Raw genomic sequence first — 19,878 nt, 5'->3', positions numbered from 1 at the left:
TCATCAACCATCTCATTCAGTTCTCACCAGGGTCAATTAGAGCGCAAATAATAAACATTCTGGTCATCAGAAGTTAATTGTTTGAAGAAAAATAGATTTTTCTATTTTTATTTTTAGATGAGTTTTTAAGCAAAAATAATCATTTGATAACGATATAAAATTTTTACTCTAAAAATAGAAATTAGTTTGATAACGACATAAAATTTCTTCCTTTCGAATGATGGCGGACAGGCGACCAGCGGCCGGCAACTAGTGGCTGGTGACCGACGAACGGTGGTCGACGATAACGGATGGAGGACACGATGAGAAGAATTTTTATTTCTCATTTTTGTTCTAGAAATAGATAAATAGAAAATTTTTACTTTTGATTTCTATTTCAAACCTATTTCTAAAACAAGAATCTATTTCGGAAATAGAAAAATGAAATAAATTTATCAAACGGACTTTTATTTTAGAAACAAGTTTGAAATTGAAAAATTGTTTTTGGAACAGAAACAATGGTTTGTCATGCACCCCCTTTTAACATCCGTAGCATTATTTTCCTTCCACCATCTCTCCACCAAAAGAACGTGTAAACGAAGGCCTACTTGAAATATTCTTCTGCTCCTCTTAGTAAACACTTTTTTCTTGTTTCAGGTAGAGATAGATGGCGTACAAACAAGCATTTTCGCACAAATCGACGCCCTACCTTTCTGATTTGATCAAAGATATATTGTCTACGATGCCACAAGGAATTTTATTCTTATCGGTCTTAAAATGTCGTGTTGAATAAGAACCGAATACAAGACCTCTTGTGCCTCTAGAGACCTATGATTTTCAATGACTTTATCACTCAGGCTAACCTCTTAGAATCTCCGACCATCTCCATTTATGGTTTCTGAGAATGTGTATCATGTCCATGCCATTGCGATACTCATACCATATGTTGACATAGCACGATACAATTTGATCAATTTTATGATGTACGAGAGAGCTTCACCTCACAATGGCATGAATTCGAACTTATTATCATACTAATTTAACGAACAAGGGAAGACTGAACGAATGATGCAAAAAGGTCACATCGACCCTCTTTCTACTTCTTCGTCTTACATCGAAATTTGAATATTCTATCGTTTCGGCTTACGTGCTCCAAGTGCGTACAGATGACGGCGGATTTAGAGAAAAAGACCTAAGTACATGCATTTATAAAAGCTTTGGGTCAATGGGGTCAATTAAATGGGAGCGGGTGAAGGCGCGTGGCATCCTTGAGATGAGCACAGCTACCTTCCTTTTTTTTTTTTTTTTTTCTTTTTAATTTATTGTAAACCCATGCGTGAAGGAAGCGATGAGACGAATCATTAATGTTAATGATCAGCTACTCTAGTTATACTTTTCTCGAGAATCAGTTAGCTAGCTCCGAGTATTAAATTAAGAAAATATGACAATTTGCGACGTTTTAACTGTTGTTGTAGTTCGGTAATTAGAACTCGTCTTGCAACATATAATCATCATTATTTTCCTTGTTTGGAATTTGCGTTTCTCTTCATGTACGGAACCTTTGAAATTTTCACAAGTAGATTGGCCGTCAAATATTCAAAATAATGTTAGTTTTGTTTATAACAATCATTTAAAAAAATTATTTAAAATAAGTACTTCAAAGAAAAAACTTGTCCTGGAACCACCAATTTTACACAACAACGTCTCCTTTTCAAAGGGCGATATAATCATTTTGAAGGGAAATTAATGAGATCCTCATCATTTTTAGGGTTGACTTGACCTATCAAGAATGAGACATGGACAAGATTTTGGTCAGTTTGAGAATTAGGGTTCCATATGATTTATTTTATTTTTTGGTCGAATGGGTTTCTTGTGATTATTCGGTTCACCATCCAATTTTATTTTATATTTTTTAAACAAAAGCTGATGATACATAGACAATCTCAATGTGAAAAGTGAAGATAAATAGACCGCCATCGTTGTCATCTTTTGTTTTCTTGGCCCGTTGCTATTGTCACCAACATGAAGCTACTTGTATACATAATCGAGTATCTCATTCCTGTAATTTAATTATGTTCACACCCTCTCCCGATTTAATACGACGAAACGACATTCTTTTTCTAACTCATCTTCTGATGATGGCCGTCTAGCTGCATCAAAACGTTCCTCTCATTTTCATCCTTTTTTTTTAAAATAATTATTGTTCTTTTTACCATGGTAGAGTAATCCGGTCAATCACAAAAGGAATAAAGCACATACTATTCATCTTCTTTTGAATTTTTTTTTGATAGAGTATCATACGAAAATTCCGCTATTTTCTTGAATTGTGGTAGTCATATTAAATTGTGTAGTTGGTCCGGACGATTTCGTCTCACTTGCTTTCACACATTTCACATAACTCAAGGCGGCTAGTCCAATGAAGATTTATTTAAGACACAATTATTCTCATCCACGTCTAAAATGGGATAACTTATAAATAACAAAGCAAGTTTTTTTTTTTTTTTTTTGCCACAAAATACAAAATTAAGGTCGATTATAGTAAGTTGGTCACGTTGTATCTTTACAATGTATTTAGGAAGTGGTGGTCCCTAGGGCTATGTGGGGAAACTACACCCCTTATTCTAACCATTTGAATGATTCCTTATTCACACGCAATTATTAGAACTTAATATAATGTCCTCAATTTGCGAGCAATTCAAATTGAATAGCAATGACTTCTTTTGACTATTATATCTCCCTTTTTTTATATTTAACGCATTTTACGTGCTTACATATAATGTTATCCTGACATATCCAATTACTTATCCAATGGAACCATCGTGAATTACAAAATTGTTATCTACGATAATTTGTTTGAAGGAAAATAATTTTAAAAAATGGGATTTTTTTCTCATGCCCCCTCCTCCCCCAAAAAAAAAAGAAACCCTTTTTTGCCTTTTCGTGATTTGGAGTTGATTATTAATAGTTAAAAAAGTCTTCGCTAATGACCACCTAGCTCGTGGAAGACTCCACTCAAGTTAGATAAGTCGTCATCGATTCCCCATCGCTAATTAGCGACTATACTTTCTCGTTTTCTCCGAACGATTTTCCAAGATTCTTCTGAATAGTTATTGTGCGTTGCTAGCTATTTTTACCATGTGCTTTTAATAAAGGTGCAAAACGTGGGGTGCTTCACTTTGAATTTTGTGGCGATTGACCGGGGAAATTCGACCTGAATGAAGCAAAAATCGAAATGGAGAAGGAAGAAATGAAAAGGAGATGAGTTCGTAAGTTGACAAGTCAAGACATGTTAAAAACAAATCAATGTTTCAATGAGTAATTAGAAATTCTGTGAAAAATTCGACTACGTGCCAATGGAAGACTTTCCGTGTGCAATCTATTTAGCAGAATGAATCAGTTCCTGAGGTCATAAGTTGACAAGTTCATTATATTTTCAATTATCATGACTATTTAGTTGCATGTAATTTGATTCCAAGAAGTTCAATTACAAAGCAATTTAATTTTTAATTTTTAATTTTTTTATTGTTTTGCATTGAGATTTGCATGGTTTTGTTGCTCCATTCAAATCTCGTTCACACGTTTTGTGCTCAAGCATGGAACCATGGCGCGAGCTCAATCGCTTTCTAATTGACTTTATCCGGATTGCCTTTGTGCATTTCTATATATTGCTGATCTTTGCTTTGTTACAAGAGCAAATTAATACACATGATTAATAAGCCATGGCTCAATGAAAAGCCAAGAGAAGTTTCCACGTATCGCTCTATAGGTACCATAGTCTTGTTCCCCACATCAAACTAAATTCATCTCAGCAAGTCGGTTATAATCTAACTAAGAGGTTATCTTAAATGAAGAAGGGATGTGAAATCCCGAGCTTCTCGAGGCGCAAGAAATCAGTCCCAAGGAATCAGAAGGACAAGGAAGAGTAAATGGATTATAGGTGATCTATAATGAGCAAGCCTACCGCCAAGTGAATCGATTCGGAAGTTGTGCATTCAATTGGTCCTCCCTAGGACAGATACCTAATTTGGTATCGCTCACCCAAATAGCATTTCTTTGAGATAGTAAGTAGGGTTTGGTGGTTGGATCTACATTAATGACTGCAATGCCAGAATAGTTCTCTTATTTAATAGGACTTAGGAGCAATTTTTTACCACCAAGCAAGTGAATCCCAAAGAGGTGCACACAATGCAAGATTCATCCCTTTTAGGACCCATTTCCTTAATTTGGTGTTCAACTTCACCCAAAGAACATTTCGTTCAGCTAGTGATTAGGGTTTGGTAGAGGATTTATTTTGATGCCAAAATAAGTGCTCTCAACAAGTATCGCTTCTCTCCAAAAGCTAAATGGGATAGTGATTTCAGAACAGCAACGAGTTCATAAGTAGACAAGTAAAGACATGTGAAAAATCAATCGATGTTTCAATGAGTAACGAGAAATTCTATCGAAAAAAAAAAAAAAAAGGATCGCATGCCTGTGGAAGGCTTTCTATACACAATCAATCTACACAAACTGAATCTATCCCTAACGTCACAGCTTCGAATTCAATTATCATGTCTTTTCAATTCCATGTAATTTGATGGGAAAATTATTGAAAAAGTCTTGAATTTAAATCTTTAAATTTTGTCAATTGAATATATCTAGTCAATTTTGACTAGAAATTGATGAAGTGGATTCTAGCAATGCAATGCGGGATAATTATCTTTGACATAGAAATTTTTTAATAATATCTTAGTTTTTTTTTTTTTTTTTATTTTGTCCTGATTTTTTCTTCTTTTTTATTTATTTATTTCTTCACCTTTTTGCCCGTGGCCAGCCACTAGCCATGGCTGGGCTGGCTGGCCTCGGTTGCCACTAGTAGAGCAAGGGCGAGTCACAATGAAGGGAGTTCGACTCACCCAAGTTAGGGCGGCCTTGCCAAGTGACGCTAGGCGAAGGTCAGCCTCGCTAGATCCGACAAGAGGCCCTAGCCCAAGCAAGTCCAGGCAAAATTTGATTTTACTTGAGCATGGCACTGCCGACATCTACATCAGTAATTTTCTACCAAAATTGATAAGATGGATTCAATTATCCAAAAGTAAAAATGTTTAGGACTCTATTGAAAAAATAAAGAATGCATTCTTGGAGCCCGCCGTCCTTGTACATCAAAAGGATAAGCTTTCACTAATGATTCATGGGAGACCCCTTATTACAAGGTTACGAAATGAATCTTTTAAAAGGGTAATTAATGAGATCCTCACCGTTCAGGATTGAGTTGACCTTTCATAAATGACACATGGACAAGATTTTGGTCAGTCTGAGAATTAGGGTTTTAAGTGATTATTCGGGTCAATTTGGTAACCAACCAATTTTAATTTATTTTATTTTAAAAATTTGATATATAGATAAATTGATCGCCGTTCCTCCCAGATTTGGTAAAGACATATAGTCCAGGAAGCCAAGAGGAATTCTATTTTTGTTGGCCTTGAAATGTTGGTTTGAGTAAGAACCGAACAAGCTCTCTCCCTCTACGATAGAGTTTTCAATGACTTTATCATTCGAGTAACCTATTGAATCGCCGATCATTTTTATCTATGATCCTTGAGAATGTATATCATACCTAACCGTTTGTTTTCGTAGCATCATCAATGTTGACACCTAAATTTTGGTGACCTGTTTAGTTATTTATCGCATTAAAAAAAAATTATGGGTTAATTTTATCCCTGAAAAAATAGTTAATTGCATAGCATATAATTTTAGATGCATTTATTTTTTAATTCACATTTACATTGGGCCGCGGACGGATGGGTTCGAATTGATGGTTCATAAATTCTAATTTGATGAGTCAGGCTAAGCGAAGAGAAGAAATCAGCCCAAGCCCGTATCCTCGGGAGATTTTACGGATTTATCTTTACGAGATTTCAATTCAAAAGTAAATATTGCATTTGAAAAAGAAAATCTTCGTGGATATGATTTTGGAAAATTAAAAATCCTAATCCATGGCCTATAAATAGGTTAAAATGCGTAGGGTTGGGGGCCACACATTGAACATACATACGGCCACAGTTGAGAGCATCGAGAGAGAAGAAATCGTGAGGGGACCGGCCATGATCCACAATCGTGCGAGAGAGAAGAAATCGTGAGGGCTTTTCTTTCTGTTGAATTTTCGTGGGTTCTTTTTGGTGTTTAAAAGTCAACGAAGGGGGAGTCTTCTCTTGGGGATCACTTGGCAGAAATCGAGAGGAAAGGGTGGATCGTGAGGAAAAGCTTTGCCCTCTTTACCTTCGGTAGAGCAATGGGACTCCATCGACGTCAGTGATCTTCACGTGCGCCTGCAGCTCTTTCCGGTGCTGGTATCGTGTCCGTGAAGGGCGCCCTAACATCAATTAATTTGCTGTTCTTGTTGCTCGGCCACGCCGAGTGCTTCACCGTCACCCCCACTGCAAACCTGTTTTCGCTGGCAGTCCCTGAGTGTTTCAAGACGATCTGGGCAGCGTGCGGGCACGACTACAGGTTCTTCGGCCCAGATTAGTCCCAGCCCAACATTGGTGATGCTCGCCGGTCTTGCTGCGCATCAACGATATTGCTCAGCCTCACCATTCTGGTCTCAATACCGTGACCGGTTCTCAGCACCGACGATGACTCAGTGACACCGGCAAGCCTCCCGACGGATTATCTAAGTTTTCGATAGCTTTGCAGGTTTCCTGGTGTCCCGTACCATAGACCATCGAGCTTGTCGCGGCCTTGTCGAGCCACACTGAGTCACCATCACAGCCGCTGCCCTTGCCCCGTCCTTAGCTGCGCTGAGCTTCCATCGCAATCCACCTCACCGTTCAGATTTTTGGAAAAAAATTCAATTTAGGTAGAGATTTATTTTATTTTTAGGTAGTTTTTTTTTTTTGGTAAGGATTATTTTTAGGTAGATTTGTTTTATCTTGTTTTAGTTTTTGATATTTTATCTCTTTGTTTGAAATATCTTCCAATGCATGATTGAAACCGAATTTTTATTTAATCTATAAGGCTTTAGATGGAATAATTATATGCGGATGCGTTTGGTAAACTTGTAAAAAAATTGATATCGCGACACGGGCGAGATCAATTTATCGATTTTATTAGCGAAATAATTAAGTTTGAATTTCAATTTGAAAAAAAAAAAGGTGGATAACATTTTTGATAACACATGGATAATTTAGTGTTTATCTTTTAATTGTTCTGTTTATCTCGAAAATACAAAAAAAAAAAAAAAATTTGCATTTGCATTTCATGTAGATTAGAATTGATTGCACGATAGGTTAGTTATTTTTTTAAAACACATGTTTAAAAGAGCAGGGAAGGGATATAACTCAACGGTAGAGTGTCACCTTGACATGGTGGAAGTCATTAGTTCGAGCCTAGTTTAGAATAGATAATATTTCACTTTAGTTTTCACTTTAGTTAGATTTTTATTTTTTAGTGATTTTAATTACGAATTTTCATAAATAAAAAAATCATGCACATATCATATAGATTTAGGTTCATGAAATGCACATCATCTAATGATTGTTATTAGGTCCATTTAATTAGAAATTAACCATCATTAGAATTAGGCCATTTGGTTAATTTAAATTGCACATTTAGATTGCGAGTTTCATGGAAAATCCAAAAAAGATTGTTTTAGAATAAATCAATTCGATTTTTAGGATAGACCGCATTTTATTTATGTCATATAGTTATGTCATATTATCATGTCATATCATTTTATATTAGATTATTAGTATTGTTTTGCATATATATATATATATAGATTAATTAAATGATTCAATTAAATGAAGTGAAAACAAAAATTGAGTGATTGCGTGTTAATTAGAAATCATTTATATGAATTCTGATCTAACAAGGCAAATGCTTTCGTTGCCATGAGATAAGTCCTGCATTTTTTTTTTTTATTTGCTTATTTAGGTGTTAAATTGGTAGTTTGCACATTGCATGTTTTTCTTTTTTTTTTTTTTTTTTTTTTTTGTTAGGAGAGAAAATTAAAATCAATTCAAGTTGTTTGAGAAACATTTTTTTAAAAATAAAATAGAAATGTAATTAAAATCAATTCAAGTTGTTGTCTGAATTTTTTTTAAAATAAAAGAGAAAGGTATTGAAAGGACGTTAGAGAAATTTAGTGTAATTAAATCGCTGAATTCATAAATCTAGCATTTTTTTAAAATAAAAGAGAAAGGCACTAAAAGGTACTTAGGTTTCTAATGGATGTTAAGAACTTGAACCTAAGTATGGGTTTGGGAAAATCCGAATTGAGTTTAGACTTAGTAATCCATTAACCAAATTCTAGGTGGTTCACCCGAAAATTTGGTCACAACAATCAATTTGATCAAGGGACATAAAATACCCAATATTACTGGAATCTTGTGTATCGATCAGCTGTACAAAATTAGTATTTGATTCTCATCCTTATATACAAGGAACAAGGAACTGCACCTCAAAATGGAACAGATTCGTGCTAACTACCATACTTATTTGATGATTCAAATAAGCGCGATCTACATTTACTTTGGTTCGATCTTCATCGAAAGTGCGTACCCGCTGCTGTGATCGAACGAATTGCTGTAACTAACATTCTGACTACTGAGCGAAACATCAGTGTAAAAAGGATGTGTAGGAGCACCATAATGTGATGCTCTGACGTCTCTGGCCGCAGACGTCGTGCTTGTGGCTATTCCTTCAGCTTGCAGGATCACCTCGATTTCCTTCACGACTTCATTCATCCTGGGACGGTTCATGGATAAGTCCTCTAAACATCGCATTGCTAACTCCACGAACCCTGTGAACCCTGCGAGACACCCCACGTTGAGAAGGGACGGATCCATGACTTGCCTTAGTCCATAGCAGTCTTGGTCGTTTTTGTCCATCGCCATGCGAACTTCACGGACGATGTACTTGCCCTTGTTGAGCGGTGGCTTTGCAGTTATCAGTTCAAGCATCACGACCCCGAAACTGTAGACGTCGCTCTTGTCCGTCAGTAACTGAGTCATGTAGTACTCTGGATCCAAATAGCCCTGCAAGATCACAAGTTACGAACAATCAAAACTCGAAATCAGGAAAGCATACACTTCACCTTCTGAGGAATATCTATAATTCATTGCAACTTCGTCAAACCTACTCAGACTTCGTAATGGTACTCTATAAAATCCTTTTTACTTTCAGTTCACCTATGTGGAGTGTCCTGTGTTTTCCCTAATTCTAGGAAATCTGGCATTAACATATCATCTGCTGAAGTTTCGGGAAGGCAAAGGGGAACTTATTGTCAGTTGGAGTTCGATGAAAAACTAGAGGTTATGACTCGGTTAAGATCTAGTAACCCGCCTCTGTCGCCTAAACTGGACATTCAAATAGGAGTATGCTGTACCAGTGTGCCCTTGACTTGGGTTGAAACGTGTCCTTTCTCGCTGTCCGCCACCATTTTAGACAAGCCGAAGTCCGCAACTTTAGCCACCAAATTTTCATCCAACAAAATATTCGTGGACTTGACATCTCTGTGAATTATTGGGGGATTTGCGAGTTCGTGCAAATATGCCAGTCCTTTCGCAGAGCCGAGAGCGACCTGCAGCCTCCTCGTCCAATCAAGAGGTATGCTAGTTTTCCCTGCATCATTAATTTTCAGCGTCCATTGCTACATACGATAGGCAGTTTCATTCACCAGAAAAGTCTTGCTTGCACTTATGCTAGAAATAACGAGACGAGGACAAAGCATGATATGGAAAGTTTTATATGGAATCTAAAGATCACAAAGCTCGATGCTATTTAGGTGAAGGAAAGTACCCGACAAGCTCTCCCTAAGCGTCCCATTAGGCATATATTCATAGACCAACATCTGCTCTCCTTGTTCGTAACAGAAGCCAACGAGGCCGACGAGATTCTTGTGATGGACTCGAGAAAGTAGCTCGATTTCCGTCTTAAACTCATGTGCGCCCTGCATCGACCCCTGCTGAGCTCTCTTGATTGCCAACACTTGGCCATCAGGAAGCATTCCTTTGTAGACCTATCAGATCATGAAAAAGAATTACAAAGCAGTGATACGAAGCATATTATAATTTACGTACAATCGGTGCAGCGTGTGAATTTTACCCTTCCATAGCCCCCCGAGCCTATCTCATTACTTTCAGAAAAACTATTGGTGCACTTCTTGATTTCGTCGAAATAGAACCACCTTGCCCCCTTCAACTGCGGTGCTCCTCCGCCATCACTTTCCCTCGGTATCCAGGATGCTTAAAAATGGATAGATCAATGTGAGTGAGAGAACAACTTATTTAGTTTACTCCTTTTCAATGATCTCAGCAATCAGCTTGTCAAAGTGCTTCAGTAGCAAAAGGATGAAGAGTTCATGCATTAATTACCAAATGGTTTGCTCAATTCCATTGCTCTTTGTGCTCTTTTCTTCTGTTTAATAGCATATATTGCTGACCACACAAGTCCAAGAACCAGGACTGAGGAGCTAATGGCAATCCCTACTATGACACCGATGCTGATTCTTATTTCGTGAGCTGGAATGGTAGTTCATGTCAAAACGGATATGAATGATAGTCAAACCTGATACATGAGAGGATGAATTTAAGTTACCTGGGAATGGATAAGGATTTGCACTGAAGAGATAGGTACCAAAAATGGGGGGCGATGTAAACGTATGGTTAGTCATAGCGAATCCGATTCTCACAATGTCTGACCTACTGAATTCTGTCCCATTGGATGGAAAGAAAGACACAGGTACTATAAGATATCCACTGCTTTGATTATGTAAGATATTCTGAAGAGAAACTGAACCATTAGTTAGGTTCAGTGTCCGCCACAGGTCTACTTCCAACAATTCAAACAGAGTGGCATTGGACAAATCGCTGAATGATGGAGCTCTAAATGTTATTATTCCTTCATATGGAACTGCGCACGTGCAACTTCTAGGTTTAAGCTTCTGTTCTGAGGGACATGATGCACCTCCACAGTAGGTTGGGGTAGAATAAGCTTGTTTCGGCTGAAATTTGCAGTACCCCAAAATTGAGAGAACAGGCGCATTATTGCATGCTGGAGTTCCTTTTAGCCTGGTGCAAAAAAGGAAATAAAAAAATGATTAGCATCATAATGTCTATCCTATCTCAGAATTGAAGTCTTAACACCTGTGAACTGTCTGTCTCACATTAATCTGTTCTGGTAGGGACTGGTCGTCAGCAATTCAATCTTGTTATCTTCCAAATTAACAAGCTCCAAATTGGGACTGACGCTGGTACCCATGTACAGCGTTCCATTGAAAGCATTATTTCTCATATCACTGTAGAAGTTCGAAAAATCATCAAAATGGTAGAAGAGACACAAATTAGAAATATTTCTTCCTTACACTTGCTCTAGCTGGGGAAGGCTGAAGAGGTTTTGTGGTACGATCCCTTGAAGCAGTCCATATTGTATGATTCTGGTCATAGTGAGATAAATTTGAGGTTGCACATTAGTTTCAGAAAGCCATACAACTTCTCATTGTACCAATTGCACTGAGAAATCTTACAGAGTGGTGAGAGATAATAAAGTTGAGAACCAATCTGGAGCTGCCGAAGCCACAAAAGAGTTGTTGCTGAGGTCACTGCAAATGTACAGTTATGCCCGGTCAACCACCCAGCGGGATTAACTATGTGATATCATGAGGAAGAGACAAAACCAGGGTGTCTTGCTTACATGTAACTGAGGAAATTCATACCCGTCAAATTTGGCAAAGGACCGTCCAATTCATTATATGCTAAATTCCTGAAGAAAACTTGGCAGAATGAGCAGAGTCCTTTCTGTGATCTCGCTAGAATACCATTGATGAAAAAATCTATACTCACAGTTCACTGAGTTGTGTAATGTTGTTGAGAGTTGAAGGGACGTTCCCAGAAAAGGAGTTCCTATCGAGTCGGCTGTGCCATATTGTGCAACGTGAGTCCAACTAAATTTAGTAGGTGACAATGGTTGATAATTAAATATCCCAAAGCACAAAACATGGTTTACTTACAGAGCCTCAAGCGTCTGAACAAGGCCTACTGTGGACGGTATAGAACCATTAAATTTGTTATCATCAAATAATCTGTCAACAAAAGCTAGCACAAGTTAGAGCAGAAAGCTTGGTGTATTATATGAAGTGAGAAATTGGTAACCTACATGTGTATCAGAGACATGTTTGAACTGAACAGTTTAGCTGGTATGGTGCCGGACAGTTGGTTCTTGCTGAAGTGGCTGAATTTACAGATGCAGCACACAGCACATTCCAAACAGTTAATGACGAAAGAACACAAAGATTGCATCACTTATCAGTAGAATCTGGAATAAAAAAATCCTTAGTCTATATTCATCACACTAGGTGTGGGATTATTGTAGAGAACTTACAAGTGATTGCAATTGAACAAAAGGTCCAACCCTGGGGTGGTGTTCGTCGAAACTGGTAGTGATCCATATAACTGATTTTCCGACACGTCCAACCAGTAGAGTTTGGAGAGTTTACCCAAAGAAGCAGGTACATTACTGCTAAAATTGTTGGAATTTAGTGCCCTGGTAAGAACGGCAGTTTGAAAGTCTAAGCAAATCATATAGCTAAACTTCCATAAGCATTGAATTGGTGGCATTCACATTTTGACAAGCCTTACAGGAAAGTCAGCTCCGTGAGGTTGCCCAGTTCATCAGGAATACTACTGGTGAAGCTGCAATTAGCCAAGATTCTGAAAATTGGAAAGATCAAGGTCCATACATGAGAAAAAAGGGGAAAGAAAAGAAAAAAGAAAAAAGAAAAGCTGTCTTAGCAATGAATGCAGTCAAAAAGGATATTACAAGATATTCAACTTCTGCAGACTTCCCAACTGCGAAGGGATCGGTCCGGTGAGACCCTTGTTTAAGGAAAGATCCCTGCAGTTCAAAGGTGAAATGGGCAAATAAGTAGACTCGTTCATATGCTAGTTGATGATTGAACACGAAAAACGACCATCTTTGCTTTGAAGTACTTCATCTATGCAATTCCTATTACACATCTAAGAATAAAAATTTGCTCATGACAGAAGATAGAAAGACGAGAAACGCACAAAGAAGTGAGTTCTGTGAGCCCCCCGATGTCGGCTGGCAGCGGCCCTTTGATATTCATGCTAGATAACCCCCTGTCAAAGTTAAAATAGAAAAAAAGTATCACAGTCAACGGCCGCTAAAATGGCATTATTGATATTCAAGGAAAAGGACTGAAAGTTCTAGGAACTGAGAACAGGAATGAGCACCACTGAGAACAAGTAAAGAGCACTCACAATCCGGTCACTCTTGAATTACTGTCACAGGTGACTCCAACCCAAGGCAGGCCACAAGGATCACTGGACTTGCCCCAGTTGGGCGGTGTGTCCTGCCACTGGGCTTTCAGGGCTAAAAGAACGGTGACTGCACAATTATATGGCAAGAAAGAAAAAGAGTGAAAATTTGAGATGGGAAAGGGAACAGATTTTGCCTTGGCCACAGGCCAATAAGGTCAAATGCACGTTCAAGCCTTGTGAGATCCATTGTCGATGCAAGATTTTTAAAGAAAAAAATTCTGATTGCAAGAGACACGGTGTCATCCTGTACTAGAAGCTCTCTCATGGCTCCAGCAGTTGGGTAAAACAGCTAGTTGTTGTGACAGCCACTTCCACTAAAATGTTCATCAACAGAGATCCGGGCATGCACTTTTGTCACAGTTATTATGAGTCCAGACTTCCCACTGATCTTACCGTTGTTTCAGCAGAGGCATCTTTGTTCTATTGCTTGAGCAAGTATTCAGGGACGGATATAGATAGACAGTTTGCCTTTTCCTTTCTCTCACTAAATTTAACACTCGCATTTCTTTCATGATCAATGCCAGAACTTATTGTTTGCTCAGAGCGTATGATTAGATACGAAATTTCAGGACTCTAGAATTTAGTTCTACATCTGCAAGGCAGAAAAAGACCAACATGTTCGAACAGGGCTAAATATTTCATGATCTGCATGCCTCGGAGCAGATAATTGAATTGACTGAATGGACGGCCAAGATAACTTTCGCGGCAATAACCGCTAGATGCTTCAATTTCTATACTCGCGTGTCTAATCTCTATTTATTCTTGAGTTCCACGTTGCTGAAATCCTTTTAAGGGAATAATGTATGCAATCGTGTCCAAGTTTATGAACTTGTTAATGATTAACAACATAATGGGAGACCTCTTTCTTGCACCAGTGTCGGTTCTTCCTTTGAGTAGTTATACCGAGGCTGGAACGACTCAATCCCAAAGCACATAGCAAAAAGTATATGCCCCTTGTTGATCAAGACTCCAGGGACAATTTAAGACAAGAAAGACCTGCGAAACTAGCAGCCTTTTAAGCATGTCCTCTCAACTACGTGACAAAATCCAGATGATCCTTCGGGCTCAGAGAGACCGAAAGTAGCCCTTTCCTGGTTCCAATAACAGAACATGTTCATGTCTCGCCAGACAAGCCACAACCTTAAAAACCTGAGGAATTCTAAGTTCTACGCAGACAGCTTAAGTCCCTGAAACCTCAAAAGGGAAAAATCCATAAGAGAAAAGCTGTTTTGATGACTAGCTACCTTTTACTCACACCATCCCCAAGCCAGAACAAGATGAACCCAAAAGAAGTACAGATGGAAAGAATGAACGAACATGAACGACAATAAATCCACAGACCATAGCAACATGCATAAACAAATACATGCGTGTGCACTTACGGTCATTTGGGTTTGTAGTAGAGCAAATCAGATGAATCCGAGAACAGAAGAGAACCAGAAACAAGAGCAACCGGAGGTTCTTGCTCGCCATGTCTCCGCGACCTGTCGTTCCTTTTCCAAAGGGAAAACTCTGCATCTTCCCATTCACCACCATCTTAACGCACGTCGTTCTGACCCAATATCAAAACAGGTTACCAAAGGGCTCGTTCAAGACTGATATGTTGCTATCAGTTTAGCGCTTCCTAAAAGCAAAAAATCCGCCTTCCAGGAAGTGGTGGGGTTTGTTGAAAACCCTGTCAAAGGCTATGTGGTTCATAGTCAGCAAGAAAGGAGGGAGGAATAAATGGGACAGTCTTTGGATTTTTTCCTCTCTTTTGCTCGATGGGTTTGAGTCTGATGATTGCCTTCTTTCTTTCCTTCCTGTTTCGGCTTTGTGTTAAGAGTCAAGAAACTCATTCTAAACCATCTGAGTAGTTCTCACCAGGGTCAATTAACATCCGTCACTTTATTTTCCCCCCGCAGGGTCTCCACCAAAAGCCTAGGGAGAAGACCAGGTAAACGGAGGCTCGCTTGAAATATTCTTCTGCTCCTCTTGTTTTCACTTTTTCGCGTTTTAGTAGATGGCTTATAAAACAAGCATTTTCGCACGAATTGACTACCGAACTACCTGATTTGGTCAAAGATATATTGTCCACGATGCCACGAGAAGTTTTATCCATAGAGATCTTGAAATGTTACCTCTTATGCTTTATTTAGACCTAAGATTTTCGATGACTTTATCGCTCGGTTACTCTCTTAGAATTATCAACCATCTTCATCTATAGTTCTTGAGAATGTTTATCATGCTTATGCCATTGCGATACCCATACAATGTGTCGACATAGCACGGGAAAGCAAGAACCCTGATATTAGTGATGTTCTATGAACAGATTGCACAATAAAAACCTACCCTCGGAACCTCGCCATATTGTTTATGATTACAAGAGTGCTTTACCCTCGAATGGCATGAATTTGAGCTAACTACTATACTAATCTAATGAATAAAAGAAGACTGAACGAATGATGCAAAAAGGTTACATCGACTCTCTTTCGACTTCGTCGTCTTATATCGAAATTTGAATCTTCTATGTGTCGGCTCACATGCTCCGAGTGCATACCGGTGACAGGGGATTTAGAGAAAAATACCGAAGTAAATGCATTTAAATGAGCTTCGGGTCAATAGATGGGAGCAGGTGAAGAAGCGTGGCATCCTTAAGATGGGCGCCGCTATTTCGGTTTTTTTTTTTTTTTCTCGCTTTTTTTCCATCTTTTATTTCTTTTTAATTTGGGCTTAAACGTCATCATGCAAATTGTAAACCCACGCGTGAAGGAACTGATGAGACGTATCAGAATCATTCAATTTCGTCATCTTGATTCGAGAAACCTCGTTTCAATCTTTATATGTCCTTAGATTAATGTTAGTGTCAGCTTTTCTCGGTGTACTTTTCTCAATAATTAGTTAGCTAGCTCGTGTCCGAGCATTTAATTAAGAAAATATGACAATTTGCGACATTTCAACCATTCTTGTAGTTAGGTAATTAGAACTCGTCTTGCGACGTAAAATAATCATCGTTTTTTTTTGGCTTGTTTGGAATTTGCATTTCTTCTCGTGTACGAAATCTTTGAAATTTTCGCAAGCAAATAGGCCTCAAATATTCAAAAGAATGTGAGTTGTTTTTAACAATCATTTAAAAAGTTTTTTTATTTAAAATAAGTACTTAAAACAAAAAACTTGTCCCGGACCCACCAATTTTACACAACAATGTCTCCTTTTCAAACGGGGATATAATCATTTTGGAAGGAAATTAATGAGCTCATCATTTTTAGGGTTGACTTCACCTAACATGAATGAGACATGGACAAGATTTTGGCAAGTTTGAGAATTAGGGTTTCCTGTGATTTTTTTTTTTTTCCTTTTTGGTTGAAAGGGTTTCCTGTGATTATTCGGGTCAAATCCGTCACCATCCAATTTTGTTTTATATTTATAAAAAAAAAAAGATAAATAGACCGTCGTCATCACTATCTTTCGTTTTCTTGGCCCGTTGCTATGGTCACCAACATGAAGCTACATGTACATATACACAGACAGAATCGAGTATCTCGTCCCTCTAATTTAGTTATTTTTAATACTCTCTCCCAATTTAATACGACGAAATGACGTTCTTTTTCTAATTCTGATGATGGCCGTCTAGATGCATAAGAACATCCCTCTCATTTTCATGTTTTTTTTAAAGGGGAAAAACTACCAAAAACTCCAAACTTTTCTTAAAGTGACAAATTTACAAAAAAAAAAAAAAAATTTGACATAAAAAATTCCGAACTTTGCCAATTATGACATATTTACCTCCAAACTTTTTTTCGTGACAATGTGATACATTTACTCATAGAAAGGGGGGAAATGATGTGGAGGGGATTAGGTTTTTTTTTTTTTTTTTTTTTGGCGGTTCGGTTCCTATGGGAACCGGAACCGGCCTCCTTAGAACCGGGAACCAAACTAGAACCTCCGGTTCGGTTCTCCGGTTCCCGATTCTACCTGGAAATCACGCTCACCCCTAGCAGCTACCTTCCTTTTTTTTTTTTCTTTTTTGCTTTTTTTTTTTTTTTTTTTTTTTTTTTTTTTTACATCTTTTTTTTTCTTTTTAATTTGGGCTTAAAAGTCATCATGCAAATTGTAAACCCACGCGTGAAGGAACCGATGCGACGAATCATTCAATTTTGTCATCTTGATTCGAGAAACCTCGTTTCAATCTTTATAAGTCCTTAAATTAATGTTAATGGTCAGCTTCTCTAATTATACTTTTCTCGAGATTTAGTTAGCTAGCTTGTGTCCGAGTATTCAATTAAGAAAATATGACAATTTGCAATGCGACATTTTAACCGTTTTTGTAACCCGGTAAATGGAACTCGTCTTGCAACATATGATCATCATTTTTTTTCCTTGTTTGGAATTTGCGTTTCTCTTCGTGTACGGAACCTTTGAAATTTTCACAAGCAGGTTGGCCGTTGAATATTCAAAATAATGCTTGTTTTGTTTTTAACAATCATTTTAAAAAAATAATTTAAAATAAGTACGTCAAAGGAAAAACTTGTCCTGGAACCACCAATTTTACACAACAATGTCTCCTTTTCAAAGGGCGATATAATCATTTTGAAGGGAAATTAATGAGATCCTCATCATTTTTAGGGTTGACTTGACCTATCAAGAATGGGACATGGACAAGATTTTGGTCAGTTTGAGAATTAGGGTTCCATGTGATTTATTTTATTTTTTGGTCGAATGGGTTTCTTGTGATTATTCGGTTCACCATCCAATTTTATTATATATTTTTTAAAGAAAAGCTGATGATACATAGACAATCTCAATGTGAAATGAAGATAAATAGACCGCCATCTTCGTCATCTTTCGTTTTCTTGGCCCGTTGCTATTGTCACCAACACGAAGCTACTTGTATATATACACAGACATAATCGAGTATCTCATTCCTGTAATTTAATTCTGTTCACACTCTCTCCCGATTTAATACGACGAAATGACATTCTTTTTCTAACTCATCTTCTGATGATGGCCGTCTAGCTGCATCAGAACGTTCCTCTCATTTTCATCCTTTTTAAAAAAAATAATTATTGTTCTTTTTACCATGGTAGAGTAATCCGGTCAATCACAAAAGGAATAAAGCACATACTATTCATCTTCTTTTGAATTTTTTTTGATAGAGTATTTTCTTGAATTGTGGTAGTCATCTTAAATTGTGTAGTTGGTCGGGACGATTTCCTCTCACTGGCTCTCACACATTTCACATAACTCAAGGCAGCTAGTCCAATGATGATTTATTTAAGACACAATTATTCTCATCCGCGTCTAAAATGGGATAACTTATAAATAACAAAGCAAGGTTTTTTTTTTTTTTGCCACAAAATACAAAAGTAAGGTCAATTGTAGTAAGTTTGTCACGTTGTATCTTTACAATGTATTTAGGAAGTGGTGGTCCCTAGGGCTATGTGGGGAAACTACACCCCTTGTTCTAGCCATTTGAATGATTCCTTTTTCACACGCAATTATTAGAACTTAATATAATGTCCTCAATTTGTGAGCGATTCAAATTGAATAGCAATGAGTTCTTTTGACTATTATATCTCCATATTTTCATATTTAAAGCATTTTACGTGCTTACATATAATGTCATCCTGATACATCTAGTTGCTTATCTAATGGACCCATCGTGAATTACAAAATTGTTATTTACGATAATTTTCTTGAAGGAAAATAATTTTAAAAAATGGGATTTTTTTCTCATGCCCCCCCCCCCCCCCAAAAAAACCCTTTTTTTGCCTTTTCGTGATTTGGAGTTGATTATTAATTGTTATAAAAGTCGTCGATGATGTGACCACCTGGCTTGTGGAAGACTCCACTCAAGTTAGATAAGTCGTCGTCGATTCCCCATCGCTATATTAGCAACTACACTTTCTTGTTTTCTCCAAATGATTTTCCAAGATTCTTCTAAATTGTAATTGTGCGTTGCTAGCTATTTTTACCATGTGCTTTTAATAAATGTGCAAAACGTGGGCTACTTCACTTTGAATTTTGTGGCCATTGACCGGGAAATTCGACCAGAATGAAGCAAAAATCGAAATGGAGAAGGAAGAAATGAAAAGAAGATGAGTTCATAAGTTGACAAGTCAAGACACGTTAAAAACAAATCAATGTTCCAATAAGTAACTAGACATTCCGTGAAAAACACAATTGCGTGTGATGGGTTTTTTATGTTTGATGGGGCTACTTAAACCCGTCCGCCCATGTTGGGCCAAAAACCCAGCCCATAAGTGAAGGGCCCATAGAAGAAGAGTGCAGTTATTGTAGATAAAAGAAAAATCTGGATTTTTGAATAAAAGAGAAATCTGGGCAGTTGCTACGTAATCTGAAAATAAAAGAAAACACGCTCTCTATTTTCTACGTTCTCTCAATTTTTCCCCAAAAATAGTACTCTCCTCTTGAAGGACAGTATTAGAATTCCTCATCAAACTACGATAATGGTGCTTAATCTATGAAAGATAAGGTATGTTCGACTCCGTAATATACCTTATGATCGATGTAACGTGTTTTCTGTGGATGTTTTCCGTGTTCGTTTTTTGTGTTCGATTGAGTGTTGGATCGTTATTTT

At 37.6% G+C, this 19,878-nt stretch overlaps 1 protein-coding gene across 2 annotated transcripts; it reads right to left on the bottom strand.

Moving 5' to 3' along the window:
* Positions 1-8,321: 8,321 nt before the first annotated feature.
* On the bottom strand, positions 8,322-15,066 carry LOC104433480 (probable leucine-rich repeat receptor-like protein kinase At5g49770). Of its 2 annotated transcripts, XM_010046245.3 has the most exons (19): positions 14,681-15,066; positions 13,239-13,365; positions 13,026-13,097; positions 12,778-12,852; positions 12,597-12,668; positions 12,340-12,501; positions 12,115-12,189; positions 11,969-12,040; positions 11,802-11,873; positions 11,653-11,721; positions 11,486-11,560; positions 11,324-11,395; positions 11,126-11,257; positions 10,558-11,030; positions 10,335-10,481; positions 10,066-10,205; positions 9,760-9,979; positions 9,347-9,582; positions 8,322-8,996 (listed from the first exon to the last, which is right to left on the bottom strand). In XM_010046245.3, the coding sequence occupies exons 1-19, from the start codon at positions 14,832-14,834 to the stop codon at positions 8,487-8,489; spliced, it is 2,955 nt and encodes a 984-aa protein (XP_010044547.2). In that variant the 5' UTR covers positions 14,835-15,066; the 3' UTR covers positions 8,322-8,486. The 2 variants fall into 2 exon arrangements, with proteins under 2 accessions (XP_010044547.2, XP_039161772.1); XM_039305838.1 differs by lacking the exon at positions 10,335-10,481.
* Positions 15,067-19,878: the final 4,812 nt, after the last annotated feature.

This window comes from Eucalyptus grandis, chromosome 1 (assembly GCF_016545825.1).
Source record: "Eucalyptus grandis isolate ANBG69807.140 chromosome 1, ASM1654582v1, whole genome shotgun sequence".
In the NCBI taxonomy this organism is placed as follows: Eukaryota; Viridiplantae; Streptophyta; class Magnoliopsida; order Myrtales; family Myrtaceae; genus Eucalyptus; species Eucalyptus grandis.
The sequence above is the reverse complement of the archived record's forward strand: the minus strand, read 5'-3'. Positions and strand labels throughout refer to the sequence as shown.

Excerpts from the sequence above, each read along its gene's own strand:
- LOC104433480 (XM_010046245.3), bottom strand. The coding sequence starts at position 14,834 with ATGGTGGTGAATGGGAAGATGCAGAGTTTTCCCTTTGGAAAAGGAACG. Across the intron at positions 11,561-11,652 it reads ATGAATTTCCTCAGTTACAT|TGACCTCAGCAACAACTCTT; the intron begins GTAAGCAAGACA and ends GTACATTTGCAG. Across the intron at positions 10,482-10,557 it reads AAATCCTTATCCATTCCCAG|CTCACGAAATAAGAATCAGC; the intron begins GTAACTTAAATT and ends CTACCATTCCAG.